The sequence below is a fragment of the Bufo bufo genome, chromosome 2, assembly GCF_905171765.1.
Source record: "Bufo bufo chromosome 2, aBufBuf1.1, whole genome shotgun sequence".
NCBI classification, from domain to species: domain Eukaryota; kingdom Metazoa; phylum Chordata; class Amphibia; order Anura; family Bufonidae; genus Bufo; species Bufo bufo.
Genome location: NC_053390.1, coordinates 540691418 through 540706261, shown reverse-complemented (window position 1 = coordinate 540706261; position 14844 = coordinate 540691418). Strand labels below are relative to the sequence as shown.

General features: G+C 45.7%; 1 protein-coding gene across 1 annotated transcript in view; it reads left to right on the top strand.

Moving 5' to 3' along the window:
* Positions 1-14844, top strand: part of LOC120990963 (rod cGMP-specific 3',5'-cyclic phosphodiesterase subunit beta-like) — a 100230-nt gene that overhangs the window by 64247 nt on the left and 21139 nt on the right. Inside the window, exons 15-16 of the mRNA XM_040419854.1 lie at positions 3496-3583; positions 5107-5207. Of these exons, the coding sequence (XP_040275788.1) occupies positions 3496-3583; positions 5107-5207 (189 nt within the window). The remainder of the gene's footprint in view (positions 1-3495; positions 3584-5106; positions 5208-14844) is intronic.

The following is a 14844-nucleotide window of genomic DNA, read 5'->3' as shown; positions in this document are numbered from 1 at the left end:
GGAGAAAAAACACGACGCCTGAGCGACTCAGGGAAGACAAACCTGACTGAATCAGGGAAGACATGACACCTGCGATTCCAGGAACATGACACCTGCGATTTGGGGAAAAACATGACACCTGCGTTTGAGGAAAACATGACACTTGATCGATTCAGGGATCCGGGAAGACATAACACCTGAGCGATTCAGGGAGACATTACACCTGAGCGATTCACGGGGACATTGCACCTGAGCGATTCACGGGGACATTGCACCTGAGCGATTCAGGGAGACATTGCACCTGAGCGATTCAGGGAGACATTGCACTTGAGCGATTCAGGGAGACATTGCACTTGAGCGATTCAGGGAGACATTGCACCTGAGCGATTCAGGGAGACATTGCACTTGAGCGATTCAGGGAGACATTGCACCTTAGCGATTCAGGGAGGCATTACATCTGAGCGAAACAGGGAGACTTTGCACCTGAGTGATTCAGGGAGACATCACACCAGAGCGAATCGGGGAGACATTGCCCCTGAGCGACTCCGGAAGACATACACTAGAGTGCTTCAGGAAAGACATTTTCCCTGGGTGGTACTGGGAACATTGCAAAGCGGATTGGGGACCTTATTTCATGGAGTGAATACGGGATTACTAGCGCCCGAGCACCTCAGGGAGCACGTCATGCCTGAGCGAAACGGGGATGACATCGCCCCTGAGCGAGTCAGAGGACAAATGACACCTAGTGGCTGCAGGGACTTAATTTATTATTAATTTTTCACCAGCATTGCGGGGGTTAACAGGTAGCAGGCCAACAGCCAGAACAAGCATGGTATTGAATAAAAGGTTCACTTTTTTTTTTTTTTTACAACAGCAGTGCGGGGGTTAACAGACAGCAGGCCAACAGCCAGACCCAGCCTGGCATCAAATTTTTTTCACAGCCGGCGATTCGTTCATAGGAGAGCTGCTGCTCTGCTAGTCCTGGCGCCCGGGACCCCGCACTGGGAAAATGGCAGGAAGACCGCATGGATGGTTGCATTGCTAACATTGACAAAATGGGAACTCCCCTGGCTTGAATGAACCATGGCCTGATGTGCATGCTTGTGGAGCCGTCCCCGCTTGCCCCCTTCACTCTTAGTGAGGCGCGCCGCCCCAACTTGCCGCGCATGCGCCGGAGGGCCCGGTACTTGGAGGGGGGAGGCGTCGCGATCTGCACGCTCCGGCAGCAGCCGCGACGGCGGGACCCAGTGGAGCTTCAGGTCGGCCCGGATCGGGGAACACGAGGTGCCGGTGGTAGGATTGTAGCATTTACCGGAGCAGTTGCGGCGGCGGGCAGTGCGGGGGTTTGACGGGCAGCTGCGCGCTGCCAACCCTGGACCCCCTGAACAGGGAACACGAGGTGCCGGTGGCGGCGCGTCCGACCAGGCCGCAGAGCGGCTATACCTATAACAAGAAACGCGGCGGGCAGCACGAACGGGCTGCGGGGAGATGCCCCGCCGGGAGACGCGACCGGAAGTGACGTCTGGCGCTGAAGCTGCTGGAGCAAGGACTGGCCGCCCTCCTGCTTGTAGGAGGGGGTTTAAATACGCTAAGTGCGCTCCTCCCACAATTACAGGCTGCAAGCAGCCTTCAATATTTGTGGAGTTTTTCTGCTATATGTGGTCCCCTGATGAACTGACCCCAGAGAATGGTTCAGAGAAATGTGTCGGGACAAAGTTTGCATTCCTGGGACATATGGTATGTGCTCCTTTTTACCACTGGTGATCATTTTTGGACGCCGCTGGTTTATTTGGGAGCATATATGTATTATGTGCGATTATTTATCTATGTTGTGACTTTATTATTATCTGATACATGCATTAACCAATGACATTACTGTTCGACTGTAGCCATAATAGGTCTCTTCTCGGGTGGGGGTATCTATCCCTTGTCAGGGACATATAGGGCCTATCAGGAGGTTCCTAACACGGGATGGCCCATATCGGGGCGGCCATTCCATTTTTGCTAGGCACGGCTTGTAGTTTGATAGGGCAAGAGTGAGGGTTAGATATTTTTCCTTTCCTTGTCCCGTCCAGCCTTATTGCCAATTACTTTTTATGGGCACAATCTGGGTGAGTTTTAATGATTATCAGTAAAGGTTACGTTTTACACATGTGTTGTAAAAGGACAGTCAAGCCTATAAGGAAATGTCTTGGAGGTATAACTAGCTATTGTATCTAATACTATGTGAAATTCTCAATAGATCTCATCATTATAGTTATCAGTGATGGCCAGATCGCCGTGTTCGCCCGCGAACACATGCGGGCTGCCATCTTAACTCACAAGTCCGGCGATGCACAGGTAAGTCCTTACCTGTACCTGTGCGCGAGCCGGTCTGAAACAAATGCGGTCACCGGGAGCAGGCAGTTCCGAGAACAGCCGCTGGGGGCCTTCATCGGGCTGTTCTCGGAACTGCCTGCTCCCGGTGACCGCATTTGTTTCAGACCGACTCGCGCACAGAGACAGGTAAGGACTTACCTGTGCATCGCCGGACTTGTGAGTTAAGATGGCAGCCCGCATGTGTTCGCGGGCAAACACGGACGAACTGGCCATCACTGGTAGTTATAAGCTGGCAGCAGTTAATTATCAAATTGCACCAATAGCAAAGTTTAGAATCTAAAATTAAAGGGGTTGTTTCATTACAGGCGATGTGGGCATATCGCTAGGATATGCCCCCATTGTCTTATAGGTGCAGGTCCGACCACTGGGACCCCCACCTATATCGAGAACGGAGCCGCCCTCCACTCATTTTCAATGGGGCCGCCCCATTTTCTATGGAGATGCTATTTCCGTCAAGCCCATAGAAGTGAATGGGAGAGGTGGTCGGTCATGCGCGGTGTCCTCCCATTCAGTTCTATGGGGAGCCAACTTGGTGGTGGCTGGTCCAGAGTCCTCCAGCCACCACTTTGCGGGGCTCTGTTTTTGATATAGGTTAGGTTCCTAGCAGTGGGACCCACACCTATAAGACAATGGGAGCATATCTCAGCAATATGTCCCCATTGTCTATGATGAGACAACCACTTTAAGGCCTCATGCACAGGACCATTGAAGTTAATGCAGTGTTAAGCTCTGCCTCTTTCCCAAACTTCTTGCCTGTCTGTGAGCTCATGCTAGTGCACAGAGTCACTCTCCAGCTGAAGATGAAAGGGAATTGAGAAATGAGACACTTCTCTGGCTGCTTTCTGTAGAGTTTGCAGATGTCCATGAAGAAAGAAATATTGACAAACTTTCCTGTTCAGGTTATGCTTCTTTTTTCTTGTATTTCAGGGCATAGTGTCTCTTTAAAGTGTCAAAAGGCATACTCAGCATGTTCCATTTCATACTGAAATACATACTAGTATACCAGTAAACCAGTATACTTTACATATTTAATATTATTCAAACTGTATCTAACATGAGAAACTTTCTAAGTAGAGAGGGTTACACTTTAAATTTACTTAGTCATATGTTGTTTTATTAACTATCTGCTTTCCACAGATCTCAACATCCTTTAGCAAAATTACATGGATCTTCAATTTTGGAAAGACATCACTTGGAGTTTGGAAAGTTTCTACTGGCAGATGAGGTGATAAGACACATAGGTTAAAGGGGAAATCCAGTAAAATAAAGCTTAAAGGGGTTGGATCAAAAGTTGTGATTGTCACTTGATGTCAGTGAATGGAAAAGTTCATGTTTTTATGTAATGGCTTAAAACCTTCGGAAAGCTTCAATTTACTTGCCAAGCCTTGAAATTTTGTCACTAAGACCTGACTAGGACAGGTTTCCACAATGGAAGTAAAAAAAAGTGAAATTGCAACTGACTATAAATCAAAATGTAGAAATATCAAGAAATTGAAACATAAACTGAAATACAATGTTGAATTATGTTTTTCATTATTGAATCATTAAAATGCTACCCAAAGTATATGTATGTTATCAAGCAGGAATAGATGAGCAGATTCATATTTTTTGTTTTGCCATGTAAATGATTCAATATAAGCGATAGCTGTTAATCATTGATAGGATTGCCCACTGGACCCCTAAGCAGAGTAAGAGCAGGAATTTAAATGAATAAAAGTATGTAGCAATCAACATGCTCAGTTTATCTTTCTCTGTTAGGCCTCTTTCACACTTGCGTTGTCCGGATCCGGCGTGTACTCCACTTGCCGGAATTACACGCTGGATCCGGAAAAACGCAAGTGTACTGAAAGCATTTGAAGACGGAACCGTCTTCCAAATGCTTTCAGTGTTACTATGGCACCCAGGACGCTATTAAAGTCCTGGTTGCCATAGTAGGAGCGGGGATCGGGGGAGCGGTATACTTACAGTCCGTGCGGCTCCCGGGGCGCTCCAGAATGACGTCAGAGCGCCCCATGCGTATGGATGACGTGATCCATGCGATCACATGATCCATGCGCTTGGGGCGCCCTGACGTCATTCTGGAGCGCCCGGGGAGCCGCACGGAAGGTAAGTATACTGCTCCCCCGCTCCCCGCTACACTTTACCATGGCTGCCAGGACTTTAGCGTCCCGGCAGCCATGGTAATCATTCAGAAAAAGCTAAATGTCGGGTCCGGCAATGCGCCGAAATGACGTTTAGCTTAAGGCCGGATCCGGATCAATGCCTTTCAATGGGCATTAATTCCGGATCCGGCCTTGCGGCAAGTGTTCCGGATTTTTGGCCGGAGCAAAAAGCGCAGCATGCTGCGGTATTTTCTCCGGCCAAAAAACGTTCCTTTCCGGAACTGAAGACATCCTGATGCATCCTGAACGGATTTCTCTCCATTCAGAATGCATTAGGATAATCCTGATCAGGATTCTTCCGGCATAGAGCCCCGACGACGGAACTCTATGCCGGAAGACAAGAACGCAGGTGTGAAAGAGCCCTAATATGATGCTGGCAGGTCAGGCACCATGCTCAATGTGACAGGTAAGCTTTAAATAAATAAGCCCTTTTAGGCTTTTACATGTTGAGAACATCCATTGTACTCTACCTGTATAGCTGTGCATGGACATTATTTCACTTGGGTTTCGGCTATTCACACTTTATGCACATATACTGTTCAAATATAATGTGTTTTCTCTCAAATATTCTACTTTTTTGTAACAGTCTATGAACATTTACCAGAATCTCAATAGAAGACAGCACGAACATGTCATTCACCTGATGGACATTGCAATCATAGCTACAGATTTGGCCCTTTATTTTAAGTGAGTAAAGAAGTCATCAGAGTACTGATTGTGTTCTAGTTTATGGTGCATGAGTTACTTTTTATTTTCGAGTTACTTATTTGTTTGGTAGAGTGGTTCACGGCTAACAATTGGCCCCACTGATCAATATATAACACATTTATTTGCCCTAAAAAATGACATTAAGGCCTCATGCACACGACCGTTTTTTTTTTTTACGGTCCGCAAAAACGGGGTCCGTAGGTCCGTGATCCGTGACCGTTTTTTCGTCCGTGGGTCTTCCTTGATTTTTGGAGGGTCCACGGACATGAAAAAAAAGTCGTTTCGGTGTCTGCCAGGCCGTGCGGAGCCAAACGGATCCGTCCTGAATTACAATGCAAGTCAATGGGGACGGATCCGTTTGACGTTGACACAATAAGGTGCAATTGCAAACGGATCCGTCCCCCATTGACTTTCAATGTAAAGTCAGGAGTCCCTTTTATACCATTGGATCTGAGTTTTCTCCAATCCGATGGTATATTTTAACTTGAAGCGTCCCCATCACCATGGGAACGCCTCTATGTTAGAATATACTGTCGGATATGAGTTAGATCGTGAAACTCAAATCCGACAGTATATTCTAACACAGAGGCGTTCCCATGGTGATGAGGACGCTTCAGGTTAGAATATACTAAAAGAACTGTGTACATGACTGCCCCTTGCTGCCTGGCAGGTGCTGCCAGGCAGCAGGGGCAGACCCCCCCCCTGTTTTTAACTCATTGGTGGCCAGTGCGGCTGGCCCCCCCTCCCCCCTGTAGTTAACTCTTTGTTGTCCAGTGCGGCCGGTCCCCCTCCCTCCCCTGTAGTTAACTCATTGGTGGCCAGTTGGCCCCCCCTCCCTCCCCTGTAGTTAACTCTTTGTTGTCCAGTGCGGCCGGCCCCCCCCTTCCCTCCCCTGTAGTTAACTCGTTGGTGGCCAGTGGGCCCCCCCTCCCTCCCCTGTAGTTAACTCTTTGTTGTCCAGTGCGGCCCGCCCCCCCTCCCTCCCCTGTAGTTAACTTGTTGGTGGCCAGTGGTCCCTCCCCCCTCCCTCCCCCTCCTAATTAAAATCTCCCCCCCGATCATTGGTGGCAGCGGAGAGTACCGATCGGAGTCCCAGTTTAATCGCTGGGGCTCCGATCGGTAACCATGGCAACCAGGACGCTACTGCAGTCCCGGTTGCCATGGTTACTTAGCAATTTGTAGAAGCATTATACTTACCTGCGAGCTGCGATGTCTGTGTCCGGCCGGGAGCTCCTCCTACTAGTAAGTGACAGGTCTGTGCGGCGCATTGCTTAATGATCTGTCACTTACCAGTAGGAGGAGCTCCCGGCCGGACACAGACATCGCAGCTCGCAGGTAAGTATAATGCTTCTACAAATTGCTAAGTAACCATGGCAACCGGGACTGCAGTAGCGTCCTGGTTGCCATGGTTACCGATCGGTGCCCCAGCGATTAAACTAGGACTCCGATCGGTACTCTCCGCTGCCACCAATGATAGGGGGGGAGAGTTTAATTAGGAGGGGGAGGGAGGGGGGAGGGCCCACTGGCCACCAACGAGTTAACTACAGGGGAGGGAGGGGGGCCCACTGGCCACCAATGAGTTAACTACAGGGGAGGGAGGGGGGGGCCGGCCGCACTAGCCACCAATGTGTTAACTACAGGGGGGGCCCTGCCCCCTGCTGCCTGGCAGCACCTGCCAGGCAGCAGGGGGCAGTCATGTACACAGTTCTTTTAGTATATTCTAACCTGAAGCGTCCCCATCACCATGGGAACGCCTCTGTGTTAGAATATACTGTCGGATCTGAGTTTTCACGAAGTAAAAACTCAGCTCTGAAAAAGCTTTTATGCAGACGGAGCCGTCTGTATAAAAGTAACCTACGGCCACGGATCACGGACACGGATGCCAATCTTGTGTGCATCCGTGTTCTTTCATGGACCCATTGACTTGAATGGGTCAGTGAACCGTTGTCCGTCAAAAAAATAGGACAGGTCATATTTTTTTGACGGACAGGATACACGGATCACGGTCTCGGCTGCAAAACGGTGCATTTTCCGATTTTTCCACTGACCCATTGAAAGTCAATGGGTCCGCGAAAAAAAACGGAAAACGGCACAACGGCCACGGATGCACACAATGGTCGTGTGCATGAGGCCTAAAGTGAATGAACTTGTAATTTTTTTTTAAAAAAGTTATCTTAAAGTTAAAACTTGGTATTAAAAGGCTCACCTAGGCAAAGATACTAGTGCACTACTCACTACTTTATTAATGCAAAACACAGTCTCCTAGGAATTTGCTCTCCAGAGTTAGTTTACTGGGGCTCACTCAGCATATGTTTAAAGGGATTGTCCCATGAAAAACATTCTACATTTTTCAAACCAGCACCTGGATCTGAACACTTTTGTAACTGCATGTAATTAAAAATGTAGTATATCTACTGAGTTATTCATTAAAATCTCTCTGTATAGTGCTACCCGCTGTTACTTCTGCTCTTTATTTCTTCGTCCGCTTCAGTTACATTACATCGCTGAGATGGACGCACATGCTCAGTTCCATCCTTCAACTGCCACCAGCCCTATCTACTGTTGGAAGCTGTGAGTGTTACAGGGAGAGAGCTGTAGCAAAAAGTACTAACTCCCTGAGAAATTAAATGTCCCCTGTGTTGCAGCAGAAAGGACAGCCCCTGAGCTGCCAGCTTGAAGAGAATCTAGCAAAGCAATTGGAGCAATGAATATGGGGGGGGGGTCTCTGGATCCATGTGGGGTACAGAACTGGTTCTAGATTTTTTACAATAACCCCTTAATGTACGTGTGCGGCGCTGGCGGGGTCTTTAAATATGGTGCCCGCACCTGAGAGCTGCGGACGCCATAGCTACGGGTGGCTGTCTGCTTCTCATAGCAGATACCCGCGACTCATGTCCGCAACTGGCAGTAATGCCGATCGTGGACATTTAACCCCTCAGATTCAATCCTGACCACAGCATCTGAGCTCTCTGAAAACCGAAAGCGCGCGCTTTTGGTTATGCTCCAGCTCCCCCGTGTGGCGATCGGAGGAGCCGGAGTGTGTATGCAGCAGCCCCTATCTTTGTGAATAGCAGGAGGCTGCTGCATAGTATTTCCTATGGAGCCCTTGCCTGTAATAGGGCTCTATAGAAAACTAGTAAAATCATCATAGGTTCCAATGCAAGTGCATTGGAGTCTATGATAATAGCAATCTAATAATTGAATGTTATAGTTCCCTATGGGAACTATAAAAAAAAGTGTAAAAAAAAGTTTTAAAAATGCAAAAAATCACCCCCCTTTTCCTAAAATAAATATAAAAGTAAAAAAAATAAAAAATACACATCATCAAATACACATATAAAAATATATTCCCCATACGGCAAACATGGCCAATTCATTTTGGTCGCTTCATTTTCTACAAAATAATTTAATAAAAAGTGATCAAAAAGTCATATACACCCCAGAATGGTATCAACGAAAAGTTCAGATCGCTCCGCAAAAAATGCCCTGTACACATAATTACAAAAAAGTTATAGGGGTCAAAATATGTCGACAATAAAAAATAAAACTGATTTTTTTTCCCACTTTTTAATTTTTTTATTACAACGCAAGAAAAACTATGCATATAAGGTATCACCGGGGTTGTACTGACCTGTAGAATAAAAGTAACTGGTCAGTTTTATCGCACATCGAATGTCGTAAATAAAAAACCTGTAAAACTGTGGTGAAGGTGTTGTTTTTTGCAATTTCACCCCATTTAGAATTTTCTTACTGCTTCCCACTACACGATATGCAATATTAAATGGTGGCATTGGAAAGTACAACTTGCCCTGCAAAAAACAAGCCCTCATATGGCTATGTGAACAGAAAAATAAAAAAAGTTATGGCTCTGGGAAGGCAGGGAGCGCTAAACAAAAATGCAAAAATAAATAAATAAAAACCTACGGGCCTGAAAGGGCTAATTAGAAGATAACCCCTTTAAAATTAAATGCGCTATGCAAATAACGCTAAAATAGTTATCTTATGTAACCAGAAGTCTTCTAAATGCCAGCATTATCTAATCCAAGAGGGTCTGCATGAAAAATGGTTCTTTACCCCTAAATATTCCTCCTTCTTGCTATTATCTACTGATCTACTTAGTATTAATTGTTGATTAGTGTTTTGCAAAATGAGAAAAAAAATAGTAAAAATTTTGAAAATGTATTGAAAAAAGCTTCACGTGTATCTGTCATCCCCTACCCCAAACTAATGTAAGTTATGCACAGGAGACATGTAGGTACAAGAATTTTCACCTAAACGTCCAAAGATTAGAGATGAGCAAATTAATTCTAAACAAATCATAGACATTACGAATAGGGATGAGCAAAGCGAGCTTCAGATCCTAGATCCAAAGTCGCTTCGCTCAAAACTTCAGATTAATGCTGTACGGAGACCCGTCTAGTTTTTCAAACGACAGTCGGCCGCAATGGCCAAAATCTGCTATTCCGGCTGACTTTAATCTTATCTGTATGGCCACCTTTAGTGCACACAGCAGGATAAATCACACTGCAAGTTAACCCTTCAAAGTGCAATAAAGTAGGAAGTTGATAGCTTTGCATAGGAGTAATAAAAGAAAATGCCCACAAATGTTCATAATCAAGAGTACCCTTGCTCCAGGGCACTACAATAGCAGTGTATTTTTCGTGGCACCCAGGGCACCCAATTTCACTTGTTTTCCCCCCATAAAACCTCAGAGAGAAAGGGATAAAAACATACAAAAAAACATAAAATAATAGAGAGAAAGACAAAAGAGGAAAAAAAAAGAGTCCTTAGAGACCTCAGAGTGTTGTATACCAATTTTCAGGCTAGTTGGAACACCTTTGATTTGGGTAAAATTATTTCGGACTAGAATTTAATTTTCTGACCGATTCGTTGGAATTGGACCCAAATTTTATTTCAAGAATTTTGCTCATCTCTACAAAGGATCCATCCTTATAGTCAATATTCACTACGTGTCATGCCCTGCTCAGACGATGTGCGGAGGTCTGCCAGATTAGCAGCACGTGTCTAATCATTTGTTTTGTTTTGGAGTCGTGCTAGATCCGCCTCCCTTCAGGGGCTCTGGGTGGGGTCATTGGCTTAAATTACTTTCACTCCCAGGGGGCCGTGCGGGTTATAGCTCAGTCAGTCTGTGGAAGTAAGGAGTGAAGGATTGGCTTTTCCGGCTCAGATAAGATAAGTTGGTTTCTTATTTCTTTGGTTTGCTGTCTTGGCTTTTGTGTGTCGTCTGTCCCCTCCTGGTTCTGAGGGAGCAGGCTGTCCCTTTTTCCCCTTTCCCCATCTCAGGGATTCTAGGGTATTCTCAGCCCAGGCACGAGGACACATTATTCCTACCTTCAAGGTCTGAATGTGGGCAAAGCAGAATAGGGAGAGCAGTTAGGGATTAGCTAGGAGGTGACCTTATCCCCAGCTTCTCGCCTAGAAAACTTGTTTTGTAATTTATGTACAAACCGGATTCCAAAAAAGTTGGGACACTATACAAATCGTGAATAAAAACTGAATGCGGAGGTGCCAACTTCTAATATTTTATTCAGAATAGAACATAAATCACGGAACAAAAGTTTAAACTGAGAAAATGTACCATTTTAAGGGAAAAATATGTTGAATCAGAATTTCATGGTGTCAACAAATCCCCAAAAAGTTGGGACAAGGCCATTTTCACCACTGTGTGGCATCGCCCCTTCTTCTTACAACACTCAACAGACGTCTGGGGACCGAGGAGACCAGTTTCTCAAGTTTAGAAATAGGAATGCTCTCCCATTCTTGTCTAATACAGGCCTCTAACTGTTCAATCGTCTTGGACCTTCTTTGTTGCACCTTCCTCTTTATGATGCGCCAAATGTTCTCTATAGGTGAAAGATCTGGACTGCAGACTGGCCATTTCAGTACCCGGATCCTTCTCCTACGCAGCCATGATGTTGTGATTGATGCAGAATGTGGTCTGGCATTATCTTGTTGAAAAATGCAGGGTCTTCCCTGAAAGAGATGACGTCTGGATGGGAGCATATGTTGTTCTAGAACCTGAATATATTTTTCTGCATTGATGGTGCCTTTCCAGACATGCAAGCTGCCCATGCCACACGCACTCATGCAACCCCATACCATCAGAGATGCAGGCTTCTGAACTGAGCATTGATAACAACTTGGGTTGTCCTTGTCCTCTTTGGTCCGGATGACATGGCGTCCCAGATTTCCAAAAAGAACTTTGAATCGTGACTCGTCTGACCACAGAACAGTCTTCCATTTTGCCACACTACATTTTAAATGATCCCTGGCCCAGTGAAAACGCCTGAGCTTGTGGATCTTGCTTAGAAATGGCTTCTTTTTTGCACTGTAGAGTTTCAGCTGGCAACGACGGATGGTACGGTGGATTGTGTTCACTGACAATGGTTTCTGGAAGTATTCCTGAGCCCATTCTGTGATTTCCTTTACAGTAGCATTCCTGTTTGTGGTGCAGTGTCGTTTAAGGGCCCGGAGATCACGGGCATCCAGTATGGTTTTACGGCCTTGACCCTTACGCACAGAGATTGTTCCAGATTCTCTAAATCTTAGGATGATGTTATGCACAGTTGATGATGATAGATGCAAAGTCTTTGCAATTTTTCGCTGGGTAACACCTTTCTGATATTGCTCCACTATCTTTCTGCGCAACATTGTGGGAATTGGTGATCCTCTACCCATCTTGGCTTCTGAGAGACACTGCCACTCTGAGAAGCTCTTTTTATACCCAATCATGTTGCTAATTGACCTAATTAGTGTTAATTGGTCTTCCAGCTCTTCGTTATGCTCAAATTTACTTTTTCCAGCCTCTTATTGCAACTTGTCCCAACTTTTTTGGGATTTGTTGACACCGTGAAATTTTGAATCAACGTATTTTTCCTTTAAAATAATACATTTACTCAGATTAAACGTTTGATCTGTCATCTACGTTCTATTACAAATAAAATATTGACATTTGCCATCTCCACATCATTGAATTCAGTTTTTATTCACAATTTGTTTAGTGTCCCAACTTTTTTGGAATCCGGTTTGTATCTTATATCCTGTCCGCCGTGACATTATAACCCGCCATACTGTGACTGCCATTACTCAGCGGTTTTGTGATGGCGTCAATTAATGCGCTAGTTGACCGCATGCAGGGATTATCCCTAGAGGTTGCAGATCTGCGTAGTTCGGTCACACGGTGTCAGAATGTTCGGGCATCAGGTGCAGGTCAAATTTGTGGGGAGCCTAAAGTCGCTCTTCCTGAGAGATTTACAGGGGGTGCGGATGATTTTATCCGCTTTAAAGAGTCATGTAAATTGTATTTTCGGCTGCGTCCATCTTCGTCAGGTGATGAAAGTCAGAGGGTTGGTATAATCATTTCTCTGCTTAATGGGGACGCACAATCCTGGGCCTTTTCTCTTCCGCCCGGTTTTCTGGCCCTCCGGTCGGTGGAAGAATTTTTCAAAGCCCTGGGATTAATTTACGATGACCCAGATCGGGTCTCGATGGCGGAATCTAAATTGCGTAATTTATTACAGGGTGAACATACTGCAGAGGTTTACTGCGTTGAGTTTAGGAGATGGGCTACAGAGTCAGAGTGGAATGACCCCGCGTTACGTAGTCAGTTTTGTCAAGGGTTATCTGAGAGGTTGAAAGATGCCCTGGCTTTTCATGAGTACCCGGATACTTTAGAGAATGCTATGTCTTTGGCAGTACGGTTAGATAGACGTATCAGAGAGAGGTGTAAGGCTCCCTCCGCGCAAGGGAGCCGTTCTGTGAGTGTCTTCGTCTCACCTGCTTCCCAGGGTGATATTACATATAGCTCTGGGGTAGGGGAGGAACCCATGCAGCTGGGTAAGATATCTTTCCGTTCTGGTAGTAGAGACTTTAGGAGATTGCATAAACTATGTTACTACTGTGGGAAAAGTGGTCATTTTGTTTTTGCTTGTCCTTTTGTTAAACCGCATGATGATAAGAAAGAGAAAAAGAAAACCGTCCTGACTCTTGGTAGTGTGAATGGAGTGGAGGAGCAAGAAGGTATGCAAGCTCCCTGTAATACTCGTTTTCTCCTTCCAGCTATGGTGGCGCTAAACTCAAGAATTTTTTTTGTTGAGGTATTCATTGACGGTGCTGGGGTAAACCTTATTGACTTTCTTTTTCTTCAAAATCTGGGTCTAAGTACTTGCACTTTAGAAAGAGAGATTCCGGTGTTTGCAATAGATTCTTCCCCTCTTTCTCAAAGGAGTCTCACTCATATTGCTCATGGTATTCAGTTAAGGGTGGGTGATTCACATGTTGAGATTATGTCTTGTTTTGTCATGAAGGATTTGCCCGCTCCTATAGTCTTAGGGTTACCGTGGTTGACAAAACATAATCCAATTATAGATTGGCAAGCAAGACAAATCTTGGTTGGGGTGAATTTTGTTCGGATAATTGTCTTGGCACATCTATCTCTGGTGTGTCCACTACGGTTCTACCTCAGTATCTCTCAGATTTTGCGGATGTCTTTTCGGAGGGTGGGGCTCAGGAATTGCCCCCTCATCTTGACTATGATTGTCCAGTTAATCTCATCCCTGGGGCTAAATTGCCAAAGTCTCGGCTTTACAATCTTTCTCAACCCGAAAGAGAGGTCATGCGCAAGTATATCGCCGAGAGTTTGGCAAAAGGCCATCTAAGTCTCCGGTGGCAGTAGGTTTATTCTTTGTAAAGAAAAAGGATGGTTCACTGAGACCTTGTTTGGATTTCCGGGAATTGAACTGTATTACGGTCCGGGATCCGTATCCCCTTCCTTTGATCTCCGACCTTTTTGATCAGATTGTTGGTGCCAAGGTGTTCTCCAAGTTGGATTTGAGAGGGGCCTACAATCCGATCAGAATCAAGGAAGGGGATGAGTGGAAAACAGCCTTCAATACGCACGAGGGTCATTTTGAGAATCTGGTGATGCCTTTTGGGTTGACGAACGCGCCAGCGGTATTTCAGCGATTCATCAATGACATTTTTCATCATTTGGTGGGGAGGTTCGTGGTAGTTTACTTGGATAACATTTTAATTTACTCTCCTGATCTGAAGACCCATCAGGATCATGTGAGACAGGTTTTGACGATCCTTCGGGAGAATAAATGATATGCCAAATTGGAGAAATGTGTGTTTTCTGTGCAGGAGCTTCCGTTTTTGGCATATCTGCTTTCTGACTCTGGTTTTCGTATGGACCCCGAAAAGGTCCGGGCGGTTCTGGAATGGGACAGACCAGAGAATCAGAAAGCTTTGATGCGGTTTTTGGGGTTTACTAATTATTATAGAAAATTTATTTTGAACTATTCTACCATTGTAAGACCTCTGACTGATATGACAAAGAATTCTCTGTTTGGTCGGATGAGACATTGCAGGCCTTTTTGACTATTAAGGAGTGTTTTGCGTCTGCTCCCATTCTGGTGCAGCCCGATGTGTCTCAGCCATTCGTGGTGGAGGTTGATGCATCAGAAGTGGGGGTTGGAGCGGTGCTGTCGCAGGGTTCATCTCCTGGCAAGTGGGTCCCGTGTGCTTTTTCTTCCAAGAAGCTCTCGGCCGCCGAGAAGAATTATGATGTGGGAGATAGAGAGTTGCTGGCCATCAA